The sequence below is a fragment of the Labrus mixtus genome, chromosome 5, assembly GCF_963584025.1.
Source record: "Labrus mixtus chromosome 5, fLabMix1.1, whole genome shotgun sequence".
Classification (NCBI taxonomy): Eukaryota; Metazoa; Chordata; class Actinopteri; order Labriformes; family Labridae; genus Labrus; species Labrus mixtus.
The window spans coordinates 32,504,612-32,518,505 of NC_083616.1; the positions used below are offsets into that span (position 1 = coordinate 32,504,612).

General features: G+C 42.5%; 3 protein-coding genes across 3 annotated transcripts in view; all 3 read left to right on the forward strand.

Moving 5' to 3' along the window:
* Positions 1-2,009: 2,009 nt before the first annotated feature.
* On the forward strand, positions 2,010-4,002 carry LOC132974730 (natterin-3-like). Its single transcript, XM_061038989.1, has 3 exons — positions 2,010-2,097; positions 2,390-2,480; positions 2,709-4,002. The coding sequence occupies exons 1-3, from the start codon at positions 2,083-2,085 to the stop codon at positions 3,809-3,811; spliced, it is 1,209 nt and encodes a 402-aa protein (XP_060894972.1). The 5' UTR covers positions 2,010-2,082; the 3' UTR covers positions 3,812-4,002.
* Positions 4,003-9,878: 5,876 nt separating this feature from the next.
* Positions 9,879-11,139, forward strand: LOC132974731 (natterin-4-like). Its single transcript, XM_061038990.1, has one exon. The coding sequence runs from the start codon at positions 9,944-9,946 to the stop codon at positions 10,991-10,993; it is 1,050 nt and encodes a 349-aa protein (XP_060894973.1). The 5' UTR covers positions 9,879-9,943; the 3' UTR covers positions 10,994-11,139.
* Positions 11,140-12,080: 941 nt separating this feature from the next.
* The window catches only part of tmem175 (transmembrane protein 175), a 14,056-nt gene continuing 12,242 nt past the window's right edge, over positions 12,081-13,894 (forward strand). Inside the window, exon 1 of the mRNA XM_061038992.1 lies at positions 12,081-12,342. Within this exon, the coding sequence (XP_060894975.1) occupies positions 12,157-12,342 (186 nt within the window). The 5' untranslated portion in view covers positions 12,081-12,156. The remainder of the gene's footprint in view (positions 12,343-13,894) is intronic.

Sequence of the window (13,894 nt, forward strand, 5' to 3'; positions counted from 1 at the left end):
GTGAAAAGCAACAGACTAGTGTCCCAACTGAGTTTAGTTTTATTATCTTCATTACAGGAGCACTGTAGAGCCATTGATGGTGAGGGAGAAGTTGTTGGTGGATTTGATGAGGGATTTGGGGCCGATGATGATGAATTCTGATTTATCGCAGTTGAGTTTGAGAAAGTTGGTTTGAAGCCAGGATTTTATTTCAGTGATGCAGTCAGTGAGGATTGAGTGAGTGGCAGGAGTGATGTCTTTGGTGGCGAATTGGAGCTGGATGTCGTCAGCAGAGCAGTGAAACTGGAGACCATTGGAGGTAGAGCCTTCAGTTATCAGGCCTGCTCGTGGTACCTAGAGTCTCTAAATGTACTATGGGAGGTAGAGCCTTCAGTTATCAGGCCTGCTCGTGGTCCTTACTGTCTCTAAATGTACTATGGGAGGTAGAGCCTTCAGTTATCAGGCCTGCTCGTGGTACCTACAGTCTCTAAATGTACTGTGGGAGGTAGAGCCTTCAGTTATCGGGCCTGCTCGTGGTACCTACGGTCTCTAAATGTACTATGGGAGATAGAGCCTTCAGTTATCAGAACTGCTCGTGGTACCTACGGTCTCTAGATGTACTATGGGAGGTAGAGCCTTCAGTTATCAGGCCTGCTCGTGGTACCTAGAGTCTCTAAATGTACTATGGGAGGTAGAGCCTTCAGTTATCAGGCCTGCTCGTGGTCCTTACTGTCTCTAAATGTACTATGGGAGGTAGAGCCTTCAGTTATCAGGCCTGCTCGTGGTACCTACAGTCTCTAAATGTACTGTGGGAGGTAGAGCCTTCAGTTATCGGGCCTGCTCGTGGTACCTACGGTCTCTAAATGTACTATGGGAGGTAGAGCCTTCAGTTATCAGAACTGCTCGTGGTACCTACGGTCTCTAGATGTACTATGGGAGGTAGAGCCTTCAGCTATCAGACCTGTTCGTGGTACCTACGGTCTCTAGATGTACTATGGGAGGTAGAGCCTTCAGCTATCAGACCTGTTTGTGGTACCTACGGTCTCTAAATGTACTATGGGAGGTAGAGCCTTCAGTAATCAGACCTGTTCGTAGTACCTACGGTCTCTAAATGTACTATGGGAGGTAGAGCCTTCAGTTATCAGGCCTGCTCGTGGTACCTACAGTCTCTAAATGTACTATGGGAGGTAGAGCCTTCAGTTATCAGACCTGTTCGTAGTACCTACGGTCTCTAAATGTACTATGGGAGGTAGAGCCTTCAGTTATCAGAACTGCTCGTGGTACCTACGGTCTCTAGATGTACTATGGGAGGTAGAGCCTTCAGTTATCAGACATGTTTGTAGTACCTACGGTCTCTAAATGTACAATGGGAGGTAGAGCCTTCAGTTATCAGGCCTGCTCGTGGTACAGTCTCTAGATGTACTATGGGAGGTAGAGCCTTCAGTTATCAGGCCTGCTCGTGGTACCTACAGTCTCTAAATGTGCTATGGGAGGTAGAGCCTTCAGTTATCAGGCCTACTCGTAGTACCTACAGTCTCTAAATGTAGTATGGGAGGTAGAGCCTTCAGTTATCAGGCCTGCTCGTGGTACCTACAGTCTCTAGATGTACTATGGGAGGTAGAGCCTTCAGTTATCAGGCCTGCTCGTGGTACCTACAGTCTCTAAATGTGCTATGGGAGGTAGAGCCTTCAGTTATCGGGCCTGCTCGTAGTACCTACAGTCTCTAAATGTAGTATGGGAGGTAGAGCCTTCAGTTATCGGGCCTGCTCGTGGTACCTACAGTCTCTAAATGTACTATGGGAGGTAGAGCCTTCAGTTATCGGGCCTGCTCGTGGTACCTACAGTCTCTAAATGTACTATGGGAGGTAGAGCCTTCAGTTATCAGGCCCCTCTTCTTTGAAATCATTCTCCACAACTGATCAAACATAAACGTTACAGAAGATCTGTTTAAGAACCTACTTTGGAGCTTGTTAATCATTACTGTTTCACTGTTTGATATTAGAGCCAGTCGAAGTCAAAGTACATTCAGTATTTGTTCAACAACATTGTGCGTCACTCATCTTCTCTTTATAAACTTGAAGGCGAGCAGACCTGCATCAAAGGATGGACACAGAGATGGTGAGTACTTTTTATTGTTTCCTCAAGATCAGTAAGCGTTGGTTGTATCAGTGAAACTGTAAATCTGTAGCACAAAGGAGTATGACTTAACAATGTCACAGATCATGATAATGATGACTGGTACAGTTCAATGTAAACTGTAAGTTGGATAACTGATCCATTAAAGACTTGTCTGTGTTAATAGTTCAACACTGTCTTCTCCAGTCTTCTTTAAGAGTTGCTTTAATGTAATGTTATAAACTTCTGGTAACTAACAATGACTTTGGTGTTTGGATGTTTGTTTCATCTCCAGATGAAGGTGACTGTGTTGTTGCTGCTGGCCCTGATGGCTCTGTCTTCAGCCAGTCCTCTGGACATCACGAACAACACAAAAAAGAGAAAGGGTAAATATTAACTGTCTTCATAAGATAGGACAGCTGAAGAGAGACAGGACTACAGCCTCTGTACATGGGGCATGCAACATAACCGCTAGGCTATCTGCACCCCTAAGAAAATAATTGTTGGTAACAATTTCTTTGTGTCATCTCTCCAAGGTAACCTTTCACTTTTTGTTTACCCTTCTATTAAAGTAAAGTGCTGTTTCCTTTTTTTTTCTTCGGTCACCTTCATAGAATCAGATCCAATTGGCAGTCCTAAAGCCACAGTGAAGTTATCAGTTGAAATGGATCCAAGTCTTGTGACTGTGGCTACGTTCAGACAGCGGAGGCCGGTCACACAGCAGAGGCGGGTTCAATCCTCCGCTGTTATGCCAGATGGAGACTCTTTCCTGGAATGGGTGACCTGGAACAACTCTCTCCCAAACGATTCAGTTTCCATTTACAATCATTATGTTAATCGTACTGATTATGTCTGCAAATACAAGTGTCACGCTGGTTTTTATTCCCCTAGTGAGGGTACTTACTGCCACTATGCCGACGCAAAGAAAGAACATACTGGTTTCCCGTTTGAAGTCCTGGTGAACAAAGACAACTTTGAGATCCTGGAGTGGGAGGATGATTCATATGGTTCAGTGCCCAAGAATTCAGTGAGAACCTGCCCTGGAGAGAACATATATGTAGGGAAGAACTCATATGGACTTGGTGAGGTTGATACTCAAAATAAGGCCTTCTACTTGCCTTGGAAGGGTTCTGAATATTGGTACAATTACTACCAGGTCCTGACCATCAGTGAGAATATAGTCAGACAGCAGATTGACAATGTCACATACATCACTGATGGATCAGAAACAATAAAATATCCCCCAGAGATCGTGCTTGAGTCCACCATCAAGAACTTTGAATGCCACCCAGTGCTGAGGACAGACACCCTCTCAAAGACGTACCAGGTGACTCAAAGGTGGGACTTCAGTTTTTCTATCACAGCTGGGGTTAGTACAAGCTTCACAGTCGGCGTCCCCTTCATTGCTGATGGAAAGATTGAGGTCAGCCTCGAAACAACATTCCAGTACTCCATGGAAAACACTGTGACAGAAAGTATCACTGATACTGCTTCTGTGCAGCTCACAGTCCCTCCTAACACATCCTGCTCCGTTAATATGATACGGGATAAGAACAAGCTCACCATCCCGTTCACTGCACGCCTCAGACGCACCTATGGTAACGGGGAGATTTACACGAAGTCCATCACTGGGACATATAGTGGTGTTCAGGTCAGAAAAGTTGAGGTGGTGCTTGATAAATGTGAACCTCTAGACATCTCTAAACCATGTGCATGAAATGTAAAGTCCAACATTATGATTGAAATGATTCATCTGCATGTTTTATTAACTTCCACTTTTTAACAATGATGACACTTTGGCCAAAAGGCAAATAAAAGCAGTCTCATGAACTGAATATGATTATAGATCTGTGCATGTAACTTGATAAAGTGTTGAACTTGAATAAAATCACATGATGGCATTTTAAAGTCTTCCACTGCTCAGAGTTTTCTATTTGTCTTTTGTTTGGATGTTAAAGCCTCATTGTGCAGAGTGAAGAGTTTTACAAAAGAGATTTTTCTGATGTCTCTGATGTTACCTGAATTAAAATTGGAAAGGATTTTAAAACTCCTGCAGAGTTGGCCGGGCTTCAACTGAACCAGGATGCAGGACTCATGGGCAGATTTAAAAAAGAAAATCAGAGTCTAACACACAGTCCAGGTCTGTACATAGGCAATCAGTCAGTGAGGGAATAAAATCAAAAAAAGGAGCATGCAAAAAATGGGCAACAGTCAAAAATCAGACAATGGTCAAAACCCTGAAAAACTCTGTGGAAAGAATGCTGGGACAAGGTGACACGACGTGTAACCGGTTGTGTTTTTCTGCTGGACTATGGAGGGTGTATGTCTGTCTCTACTGTCTACTGTGCGGGAAGGATGCCACGACAGCACAGGAGTTGCCCTCACTCTGGTTCTCTTTTTTTATTCTGGAGCTGGTGTATAAATTAACAGCACACAGTCAGTAGTGATATGCAACTGCAAGGACCCACATCAGAGATTTCCTTTGCTAAGGTACGTACGGTATACAGTCCTTTATACTGTCTCTCTCTTTACCCTTTACAGTGTAATGTCGCCCTCTAGAGGCTACAGAGTGCATCTCATGTCTACTTTAAATGAGTAAACCTGAGAGGAGGGCTTTACGTCTCTGATATCAACAGGACTAACCTGGATAAATAATGGTTGAATAAATACAAAATAAAAACATGTGTGCACACATCCACACAAAATGCAAAGAGTACAGGTGCAGGACAACAAAACGTATTAACTGCAGAAAAAAGAGAGAAAGGCCGTCAAAGTGTTCAGCACCCAATGAGCAACTTTTTTTGAAACATAGTGACGTTTCAATCCAAAAGACCTCCCTTTGGCAAATGTGGCAGGAGATGAAAACAGTCTCTTCTAAAGTGTAGCAATGAGCATAAAATCACCAGCAACTGTTGAACAAAAGAAAACAAAAAAAAAAGAAAAACAAAGACAGACAAAAAAAGAAGGGGACAGATACCCCAGGAAAAAAAGAAACCCTCGTGAAAATTACACAATTTAAAACTTCTTTATAGTTTATGATGTAGCAAAAAGATATTTTGAATCAATGTTTGTCCTATAGCACATATCTAGTGAGACAGGACGATCTAATAGAGAAAGTAAAGCCATTAGATTTTAAACATGTACAGAATTAGTCGGATAATCTGAAAGCAGCAAAAAGATCCGAAAGTGAAAGATCATCCAAAGCGCATCAAAACACCAAAGGAACAAATATAGATGCCAAAAACAGCAGTTACAGATAAATCTGTGAAATAAACATTTTGATAAACACTAACAGAGGACATGTTGAGTTCTTTTTGTTTGTGTACTTTTCTGACAAAGAAGCTGCCTCGTTTTGGTGTGTGTGTCTCTTTAAAAGTAATGAGCCCACCCTGAGTTTTCCTGGTAGACATCACTCCTTTGCTAGCGAGAATAAAAGTGGCAGACCTGTGTAAAAGTTTTGCTGTAGGCTGGAGGTGGAGTCCATGGGTGGAGATACCAGGGGATGGGAGGGGATTTTTTTTTTACCAGAATCCCACTGTGACATCAGGAGGAGAGCAAATTTGAAACAGAGCATTTTTCTCTGTGTTGTAAGACTTATGCAGACCACAAATAAAGGACTGAATGGGTTAATTTCACATTTTGTGGGTCGGTGGACACTCAGGTTACCCGAATATGTGTTCAAAAACACTGTAGAAGTGGATTTTACATTTACTTTAAAAACACACAGACAATATAGAAAACATACAAAGTGCAAATGCATGGTACACGGGTAGAAGTGCATAAAGTGTGCTGTTTCCAATTGTAAATTTGATAAACAAGAAGTTGATCTGTAAAAGTTGCAGAGTGTACAAAAATAAATGAACCACTAAGAAGCATGACATCAGCTCTCCTGCCTGCTATCTCCGTCCCTCCATACAAGACCTTCATGAAATTACCAATAACCACATCAAGAAGCAAAGGGGGAAAGTACAACACACACACAGATACCATACAACACTCTTTGATGTTTTTCCTTATAAGGTTAATGTATGGGACACCTGAGTTAAACAGAAGGGTCAGCCTACAGTACGTGTGGACGAGGCCTCAGCTGTTGCTCTCCGATCAGCTGACTGGACCACCTCACAATCTGGTTCCAAACACCTCTGTCGACAAAAGGGCGGTCAAAAGGGGTCATCATGGTTTCCTGGCTCACATAGGGTCTTGGTACACATTTTATCTGGAAAAAAGGAACCCCAGTGAATCATTGTTAGCAGAGCTGCTAAGCTAAATCAAGCTAAATCAACAGGAGAGTAAATTTGATACAAGTTTAAAACTGATCACTGCTCTATACCTGGAAGCTTAAGTGAGGGGATTCACACCTCAAGTCCTCAGGATTTGGGGAACTCAGTATGTTAAACTACTCAACTCATCAAAACAAACACATTGATGTCTGCCTTGCTTGAAATCAATAGTACATTTTCACAAGAAATACATTCCTTTAGTATATTACCTCAGGATTCAAATCTGGATAAATGCAACAAAACGAGTTCATTGAGAAAGTCACACTGGCTGCATCATTGTGTCCAATTGTTGTATGAGCACAAAGAGGACTAACAGTTATCACTTCAACCATTAACTAACAACACACAACACAACTTAGCCACAGCTTGATGTCTGCTTTGCTTAAACAACAAGCAAGAAAAGTAAATTTTCAAAAGAAAAGAGAATTTTCCTCATGAAAAATCTCTTACTGTGCATTAACAGTGCAATAAAGGTGGTTTTATTGATAACCTCACACGGGGCACCATTTATTTTGGGGTTTACCAGAGCTAATGCGCGGGCAACATTTATGTTGAGTTTTATCTATTCAAATTTGGTTGTATAAATTAATATTAATAATTAACCTTTAATTAGTTACTAATATAGATTAACAATATTATTAAAGTGAGTTAATAAGAAAAGGGGCACCACCCTGAAATCAGGGAAAAATAACCAAAATATCACCAAAATCAGTCTCAAATTAATTAATTAAATACTAGTATCATTAATAATTAATAACTTGTATTTCATAAATTGAAGGCGTTAAATCCGTACAAAAAGTCCTTGCACCCAGCTTATATCACAATGGAAATACACCAGTAATCACAAACAACTGCTCACTTAAATTATAACAGGATTTATTTAACAAAGCCACATCAAGTCAATCAATGAAACTCAATGAAACAGATAACTATAATAAACCAAACTACAGCAAACAAAGTATTGACAAGGAAACAGAGTCGCACACGTATATGCGTGTGTGTGTGTGTGTGTGTGTGTGTGTGTGTGTGTGTGTGTGTGTGTGTGTGTGTGTGTGTGTGTGTGTGTATGTGTGTGTGTGTGTGTGTGTGTGTGTGTGAGAGAGAGAGAGAGAGAGAGAGAGAGAGAGAGAACAAGATGGAGGAGAGAGACAATGCACCTTGTGGTCACATCACAGATGAGAGTTATTGAGAGACGACTGCTTTTATCGACCCTACACTTAACACCTATGTGTTAGGTGTTGCAGAGCATGCTGGGAGTAAGAGTCATTTAAAGGACTCGTACCCAGGCTTCTGTATTGGCTACACTTTTCTCATAAGATAACTCAAAGGATTTTACTGCTTTTTACAAAATAAATGAAATAAAAATACATGAATTCATTTCTTAACATTCTTATGAACTTTTATGAACAAACACTTTTAAAACCTCTAATTATTTATCAAAACAAATATTTATTCCTATTTTAACACTGGGCTACACATGGTTAACTCCACAACTGATCAAACATAAACTTTACAGAAGATCTGTTTTAGAACCTACTCTGGAGCTCGTTAATCATTACTGTTTCACTGTTTGATATCAGAGCTATTCGAAATGAAAGTACATTCAGTATTTGTTCAACAACATTGTGCGTCACTCATCTTCTCTTTATAAACCTGAAGGAGAGCAGAGCTGCATCAAATGATGGACATAGAGATGGTGAGTACTGTTGATTTTTCTGTCAAGATAAGTAAGTGTTGGTTGGTAAACTGTAAATTTGTAGCACAAAGGGGTATGACAAAACAATGTCACAGATCACATAAACATGACTGGTACAGTTAAATGTAACCTGTCAAGCCGGATTATTGCTCCATTAAATACTTGTCTGTGGTAATAGCTCAACACTGTCTTCTCCAGTCTTCTTTAAGAGTGACTTAAATGTGATGTTATAAACCTCTGATAACTAACAATGACTCCGGTGTTTGGATGTTTGTTTCATCTCCAGGTGAAGCCAGCCGTGTTGTTGCTGCTGGCCCTGATGGCTCTGTCTTCGGCCAGTCCTCTCGACATCAGGAGCAACACAGAACAGAGAAATGGTAAACATTAACCGTCAGCTAAGGGGATGAAGGAAAAATACACCCAAGTAAAAACCAGCTTTAATGATGCACGAAAATGGAAATGGTAAATTGACTTGAGTTTGGAGAGTTCTTTTCTCGTCTTTTGAACACTTAAAGACCTTTATTAATTAAAATATCATGAAATTTCAAAAGAGATAAAGTTTGGATGTCAGTAGAGTCAGTAGTGTAAGTGAGTAAGTGTGTGAAAAAGTGTATTGTGCAGCTGCTGGATAGAGAAGGAAGACGAAGTAACAAAACAAGGCGCATGCAGAAAGTCTCATGATCATATTTTTTCTTCTTCTGTTGACTTTATGTGGAATTGTAGAATTTTATGGCGGTTAACTTCGATATGTGTTGCATTACCGCCACGGTTTGGATAGTTTCAACTCCATTCTCCCGATCAGACTAAGGTGGCAGCTTTTATGATGACTGTGAGCACTGCAACCAGGTGCTCTCAGTCTGGCTGATTAGACAGCCACCCTACCAATTACACAAATCTGCAACACAAGAAGAGGGAATGCTGAACCTAACAGGACACAGGGCTGTCACAAAATTCACACACTGATGGTAGAGGCTGCTATTTAAAGTATCTATCAGTAATCACAGTGATGACATGGGAAAATAGCCTGTCAGTGGTGGTCTTGAGACCTAGACTGTTGAAGAAATTACTAAGACTTGACTCCATACAATAAGACTCAGTTGACTTACGTTGATGAAAGTTTATACATCAGATGAATACTCGAGGAGACATGATTCAACACCACACTTCTGTTCTCGTGTCTTGCTCAATCACATCTGCCGAACTTCTCGAAAGGCATCGCATATATCCTAAAGACATTATCATTGTCAGGGTCACATTGACCCACCTAGACTAAACTGTGATGTCAATAACACTGGAGCAGACAACAAGTCTACCAAACATCCAGCAGACATCAGGAAGAACGGTTGACACTCCAAGCTGTACTAGGTGTTCTAATAACAGCTGAACTCTGTCAGGTCTGACTGACATTAGAGAACAGTGAATAACCCTAGTGACATCTGTACATTATAATCTAAATAACTACAGAAATTCCAGGCCAAGACCAATTTCGTGTACGACAACACTAGTCCCATTCATTAAAAATTGTACCTTATGTTGGGAAGGCAGAACAATGATGCAACTTGAAATAATTGGCACTTCAAGCAAAGTTCAGATACCTGAAAACTTACTTGTCACACATGCATCCATCTGATAATTTCAGAAACATTTGAGTGTGAACAAAAGCAGAAAACCAATGGATAAAAAAAACTTAAAGGAAGAGCAACTGAACTAGTTGTTAGTAACAATTTATTTGTGTCATCTCTGAAAGGTAACCTTTCACTTTTTGTTTACCCTTCTATTAAAGTAAAGTGCTGTTTCCTTTTTTCCCTCCTGTCTCCTTCATTAATCAGATCCACATGACAGTCCTAACGTCACATTGAACTCATCACTGAAAATGGATCCTCGTCTTTGGACTGTGTCTGAGTTCTTACAGCAGAGGGAGGTCAGACAGCAGAACAAGGTTCAATCCCCCATCGTCATGCCAGATGGAGACTCTTTCCTGGAATGGGTGACCTGGAACAACTCTCTCCCTAACAATTCAGTTTCCATTTACAATTATTATGTCGGTCGCACTGATTATGTCTGCAAATACAAGTGTCACGCTGGTTTTTATTCCCCTAGTAAGGGTACTTACTGCCACTATGCCAACGCAAAGAAAGAATATACTGGTTTCCCGTTTGAGGTCCTGGTGAACAAAGACAACTTTGAGATCCTGGAGTGGAAGGATGATTCACGTGGTTCAGTGCCCAAGAATTCAGTGAGAATATGCCCTGGAGAGAACATATATGTAGGGAAGAACAAATATGGACTTGGTAAGGTTATTCAAAATAAGGCCTTCTACTTGCCTTGGAAGGGTTCTGAATATTCATACAATGACTACCAGGTCCTGACCATCAGTGAGAATATAGTCAGACAGCAGATTGACAATGTCAGATACACCACTCGTGGATCAGAAATGATAAAATATCCCACAGAGATCATGCGTGTGTCCACCATCAAGAACTTTGAATGCCACCCAGTGCTGAGAACAGACACCCTCTCAAAGACGTATGATGTGACTCAAAGGTGGGACTTTGGTTTATCTATCATAGCTGGCGTTAGAACATTCATCACAGTCGGCGTCCCCTTCATTGCTGACGGAAAGATTGAGATCAGCTTTGAAACAACGTTCCAGTACTCCATGGAAAACACTGTGACAGAAAGTATCACTGATACTGTTTCTGTGCAGCTCACAGCCCCTCCTAACACATCCTGCTCCATTAATATGATGCGGTATAAGTACAAGCTTACCATCCCGTTCACTGCACGCCTCAGACGCACCTATGGTAACAGGGAGATCCACACCACGTCCATCACTGGGACGTATAGTGGTGTTCAGGTTGGAAAAGTTGAGGTGTTGCTTGATAGATGTAAACCTCTAGGGCACTCTCAGCCATGTGCATGAAATGTAAAGTCCAACATTATGATTGAAATGATTTATCTGCATGTTTGATTAACTTCCACTTTTTAACAATGATGACACTCTGGCCCAGAGGCAAATAAAAGCAGTCTAATAGATCTATGCCTGTACCTTGATAAACTGTTTGAACTTGAATAAAATCACATGGTGTTTGAAAGTCCTCCTCCGCTCAGAGTTTTCTCTTTGTCTTTGGTTTGGAGGTTTAAGCCTCACTGTGTAGAGTGAAGACTTTTAGAGAAGAGATTCTCCTGAAGTGTCTGATGGTATCCGACTTCAAAATCTGAAAGGATTTTAAAACTTCTGCAGTGTGAGCTGGGCTTTAACCAACCAGAATGCAGGACTCAAAACACTCAGAGTGTAACACACAGTCCAGGTCGGTACACAGGCAATCAGTCAGTGTGGGGAACAAACCCAAAAAAGGAGCAGGCAAAAAAACAGTCAAAAATCAGACGATGGTCAAAACCTAGAGCCTGTGGAAAGATGCTGGGACAAAGTGACACGACCTAGCATACAAAAAACTGGCATCCTGAGGGACGACACACTGGGTTTAAATACACAGACAGTCAAGAGATAACAAGACTCAGGTGAGTTCAATCAGGGCGGGGAGCTCAAGGCCAGAAAACATGAGAAGCACGGGTGACACTCCCACAGCTAGGTGTTTGTTCTGCCCTCTGAGTCTGCCTTCTCACCGTAAACAATAGGGCATGGAGCATGGAGAAAGCACTTTATAATAATAATTATAATAATAATAATAATAATAATAATAATAATAAATTAGATTTATATAGCGCTTTTCTAAATACTTTGACAGGAAACTTTGACACTTTGAAAATGTTCTGCATCCTATTCTATAAGTAAAGTTTAGAGAGCATTACATGGAAATAAAATAAAAGCACAAGTCATACGTTGTATTATGAAAGAACAGTATTAGAGTACATTCACTAAATTTAATTCCACAACTGAGACAATCCCTAACCTGGATGTATATTTTTTAACCGAAGTGAGGCTTCTGTAGTCAATAAACGATCTTTGACTTCAACAGGAAACAGCCGTTGATCTGCTTCCTGGTTCCGCCCCCTCTGAGTGGTTGTAAACACAGCTCCGTCCGGCTCTCATGGTCCCCTCTCTGCTCCTCTGACTCCTCCACGATGGGAGAAAACGACGAAGGAGACATCATCGAGCACCACGCGGAGGAGGAGATGGAGAAGAGGGGCGCAAGGAGCCACGCCGAGAGCGTGACTCCGTCCGACCGGGAGGGCCACAGCGGGACTCAGTCCTCCCACCGCCTGCTGGCCTACAGCGACGCCCTCATCTCCATCATCGCTACTGTCATGGTGCGACACACACACTCAAACATGCACACAACCTGCTGAGACACACACAGACACACAACCTGCTGACACACACACACAGACAGACAACCTGCTGAGACACACACAGACAGACACACAACCTGCTGACACACACACACAGACACACAACCTGCTGACACACACACACAGACAGACAACCTGCTGAGACACACACAGACAGACACACAACCTGCTGAGACACACACATAGACAGACAACCTGCTGAGACACACACAGACAGACACACAACCTGCTGAGACACACACACAGACAGACAACCTGCTGAGACACACACAGACACACACAGACAGACACAGAGACAGACAACCTGCTGAGACACACACAGACAGACAACCTGCTGAGACACACACAGACAGACACACAACCTGCTGAGACACACACAGACAGACACACAACCTGCTGACACACACACACAGACAGACAACCTGCTGAGACACACACAGACAGACAACCTGCTGAGACACACACAGACAGACACACAACCTGCTGAGACACACACAGACAGACACAGAGACAGACAACCTGCTGAGACACACACAGACAGACAACCTGCTGAGACACACACACACAGACAGACAACCTGCTGAGACACACACAGACAGACAACCTGCTGAGACACACACAGACAGACACACAACCTGCTGAGACACACACAGACAGACACAGAGACAGACAACCTGCTGAGACACACACAGACACACAACCTGCTGACACACACACACAGACAGACAACCTGCTGAGACACACACAGACAGACAACCTGCTGAGACACACACAGACAGACACACAACCTGCTGAGACACACACACACACAGACAGACAACCTGCTGAGACACACACACACAGACACACAACCTGCTGAGACACACACAGACAGACACACAACCTGCTGAGACACACACAGACAGACACAGAGACAGACAACCTGCTGAGACACACACAGACACACAACCTGCTGAGACACACACAGACAGACACACAACCTGCTGAGACACACACAGACAGACAACCTGCTGAGACACACACAGACAGACACAGAGACAGACAACCTGCTGAGACACACACAGACAGACACAGAGACAGACAACCTGCTGAGACACACACACAGACACACAACCTGCTGAGACACACACAGACACACACAGACACACAACTTGCTGAGACACACACAGACACACACAGACACACAACCTGCTGAGACACACACACAGACACACACAGACACACAACTTGCTGAGACACACACAGACACACACAGACACACACAGACACACAACTTGCTGAGACACACACAGACACACACAGACACACAACTTGCTGAGACACACACAGACACACAACCTGCTGAGACACACACAGACACACACAGACACACAACTTGCTGAGACACACACAGACACACACAGACACACAACCTGCTGAGACACACACAGACAGACACAGAGACAGACAATCTGCTGAGACACACACACAGACACACAACTTGCTGAGACACACACAGACACACACAGAC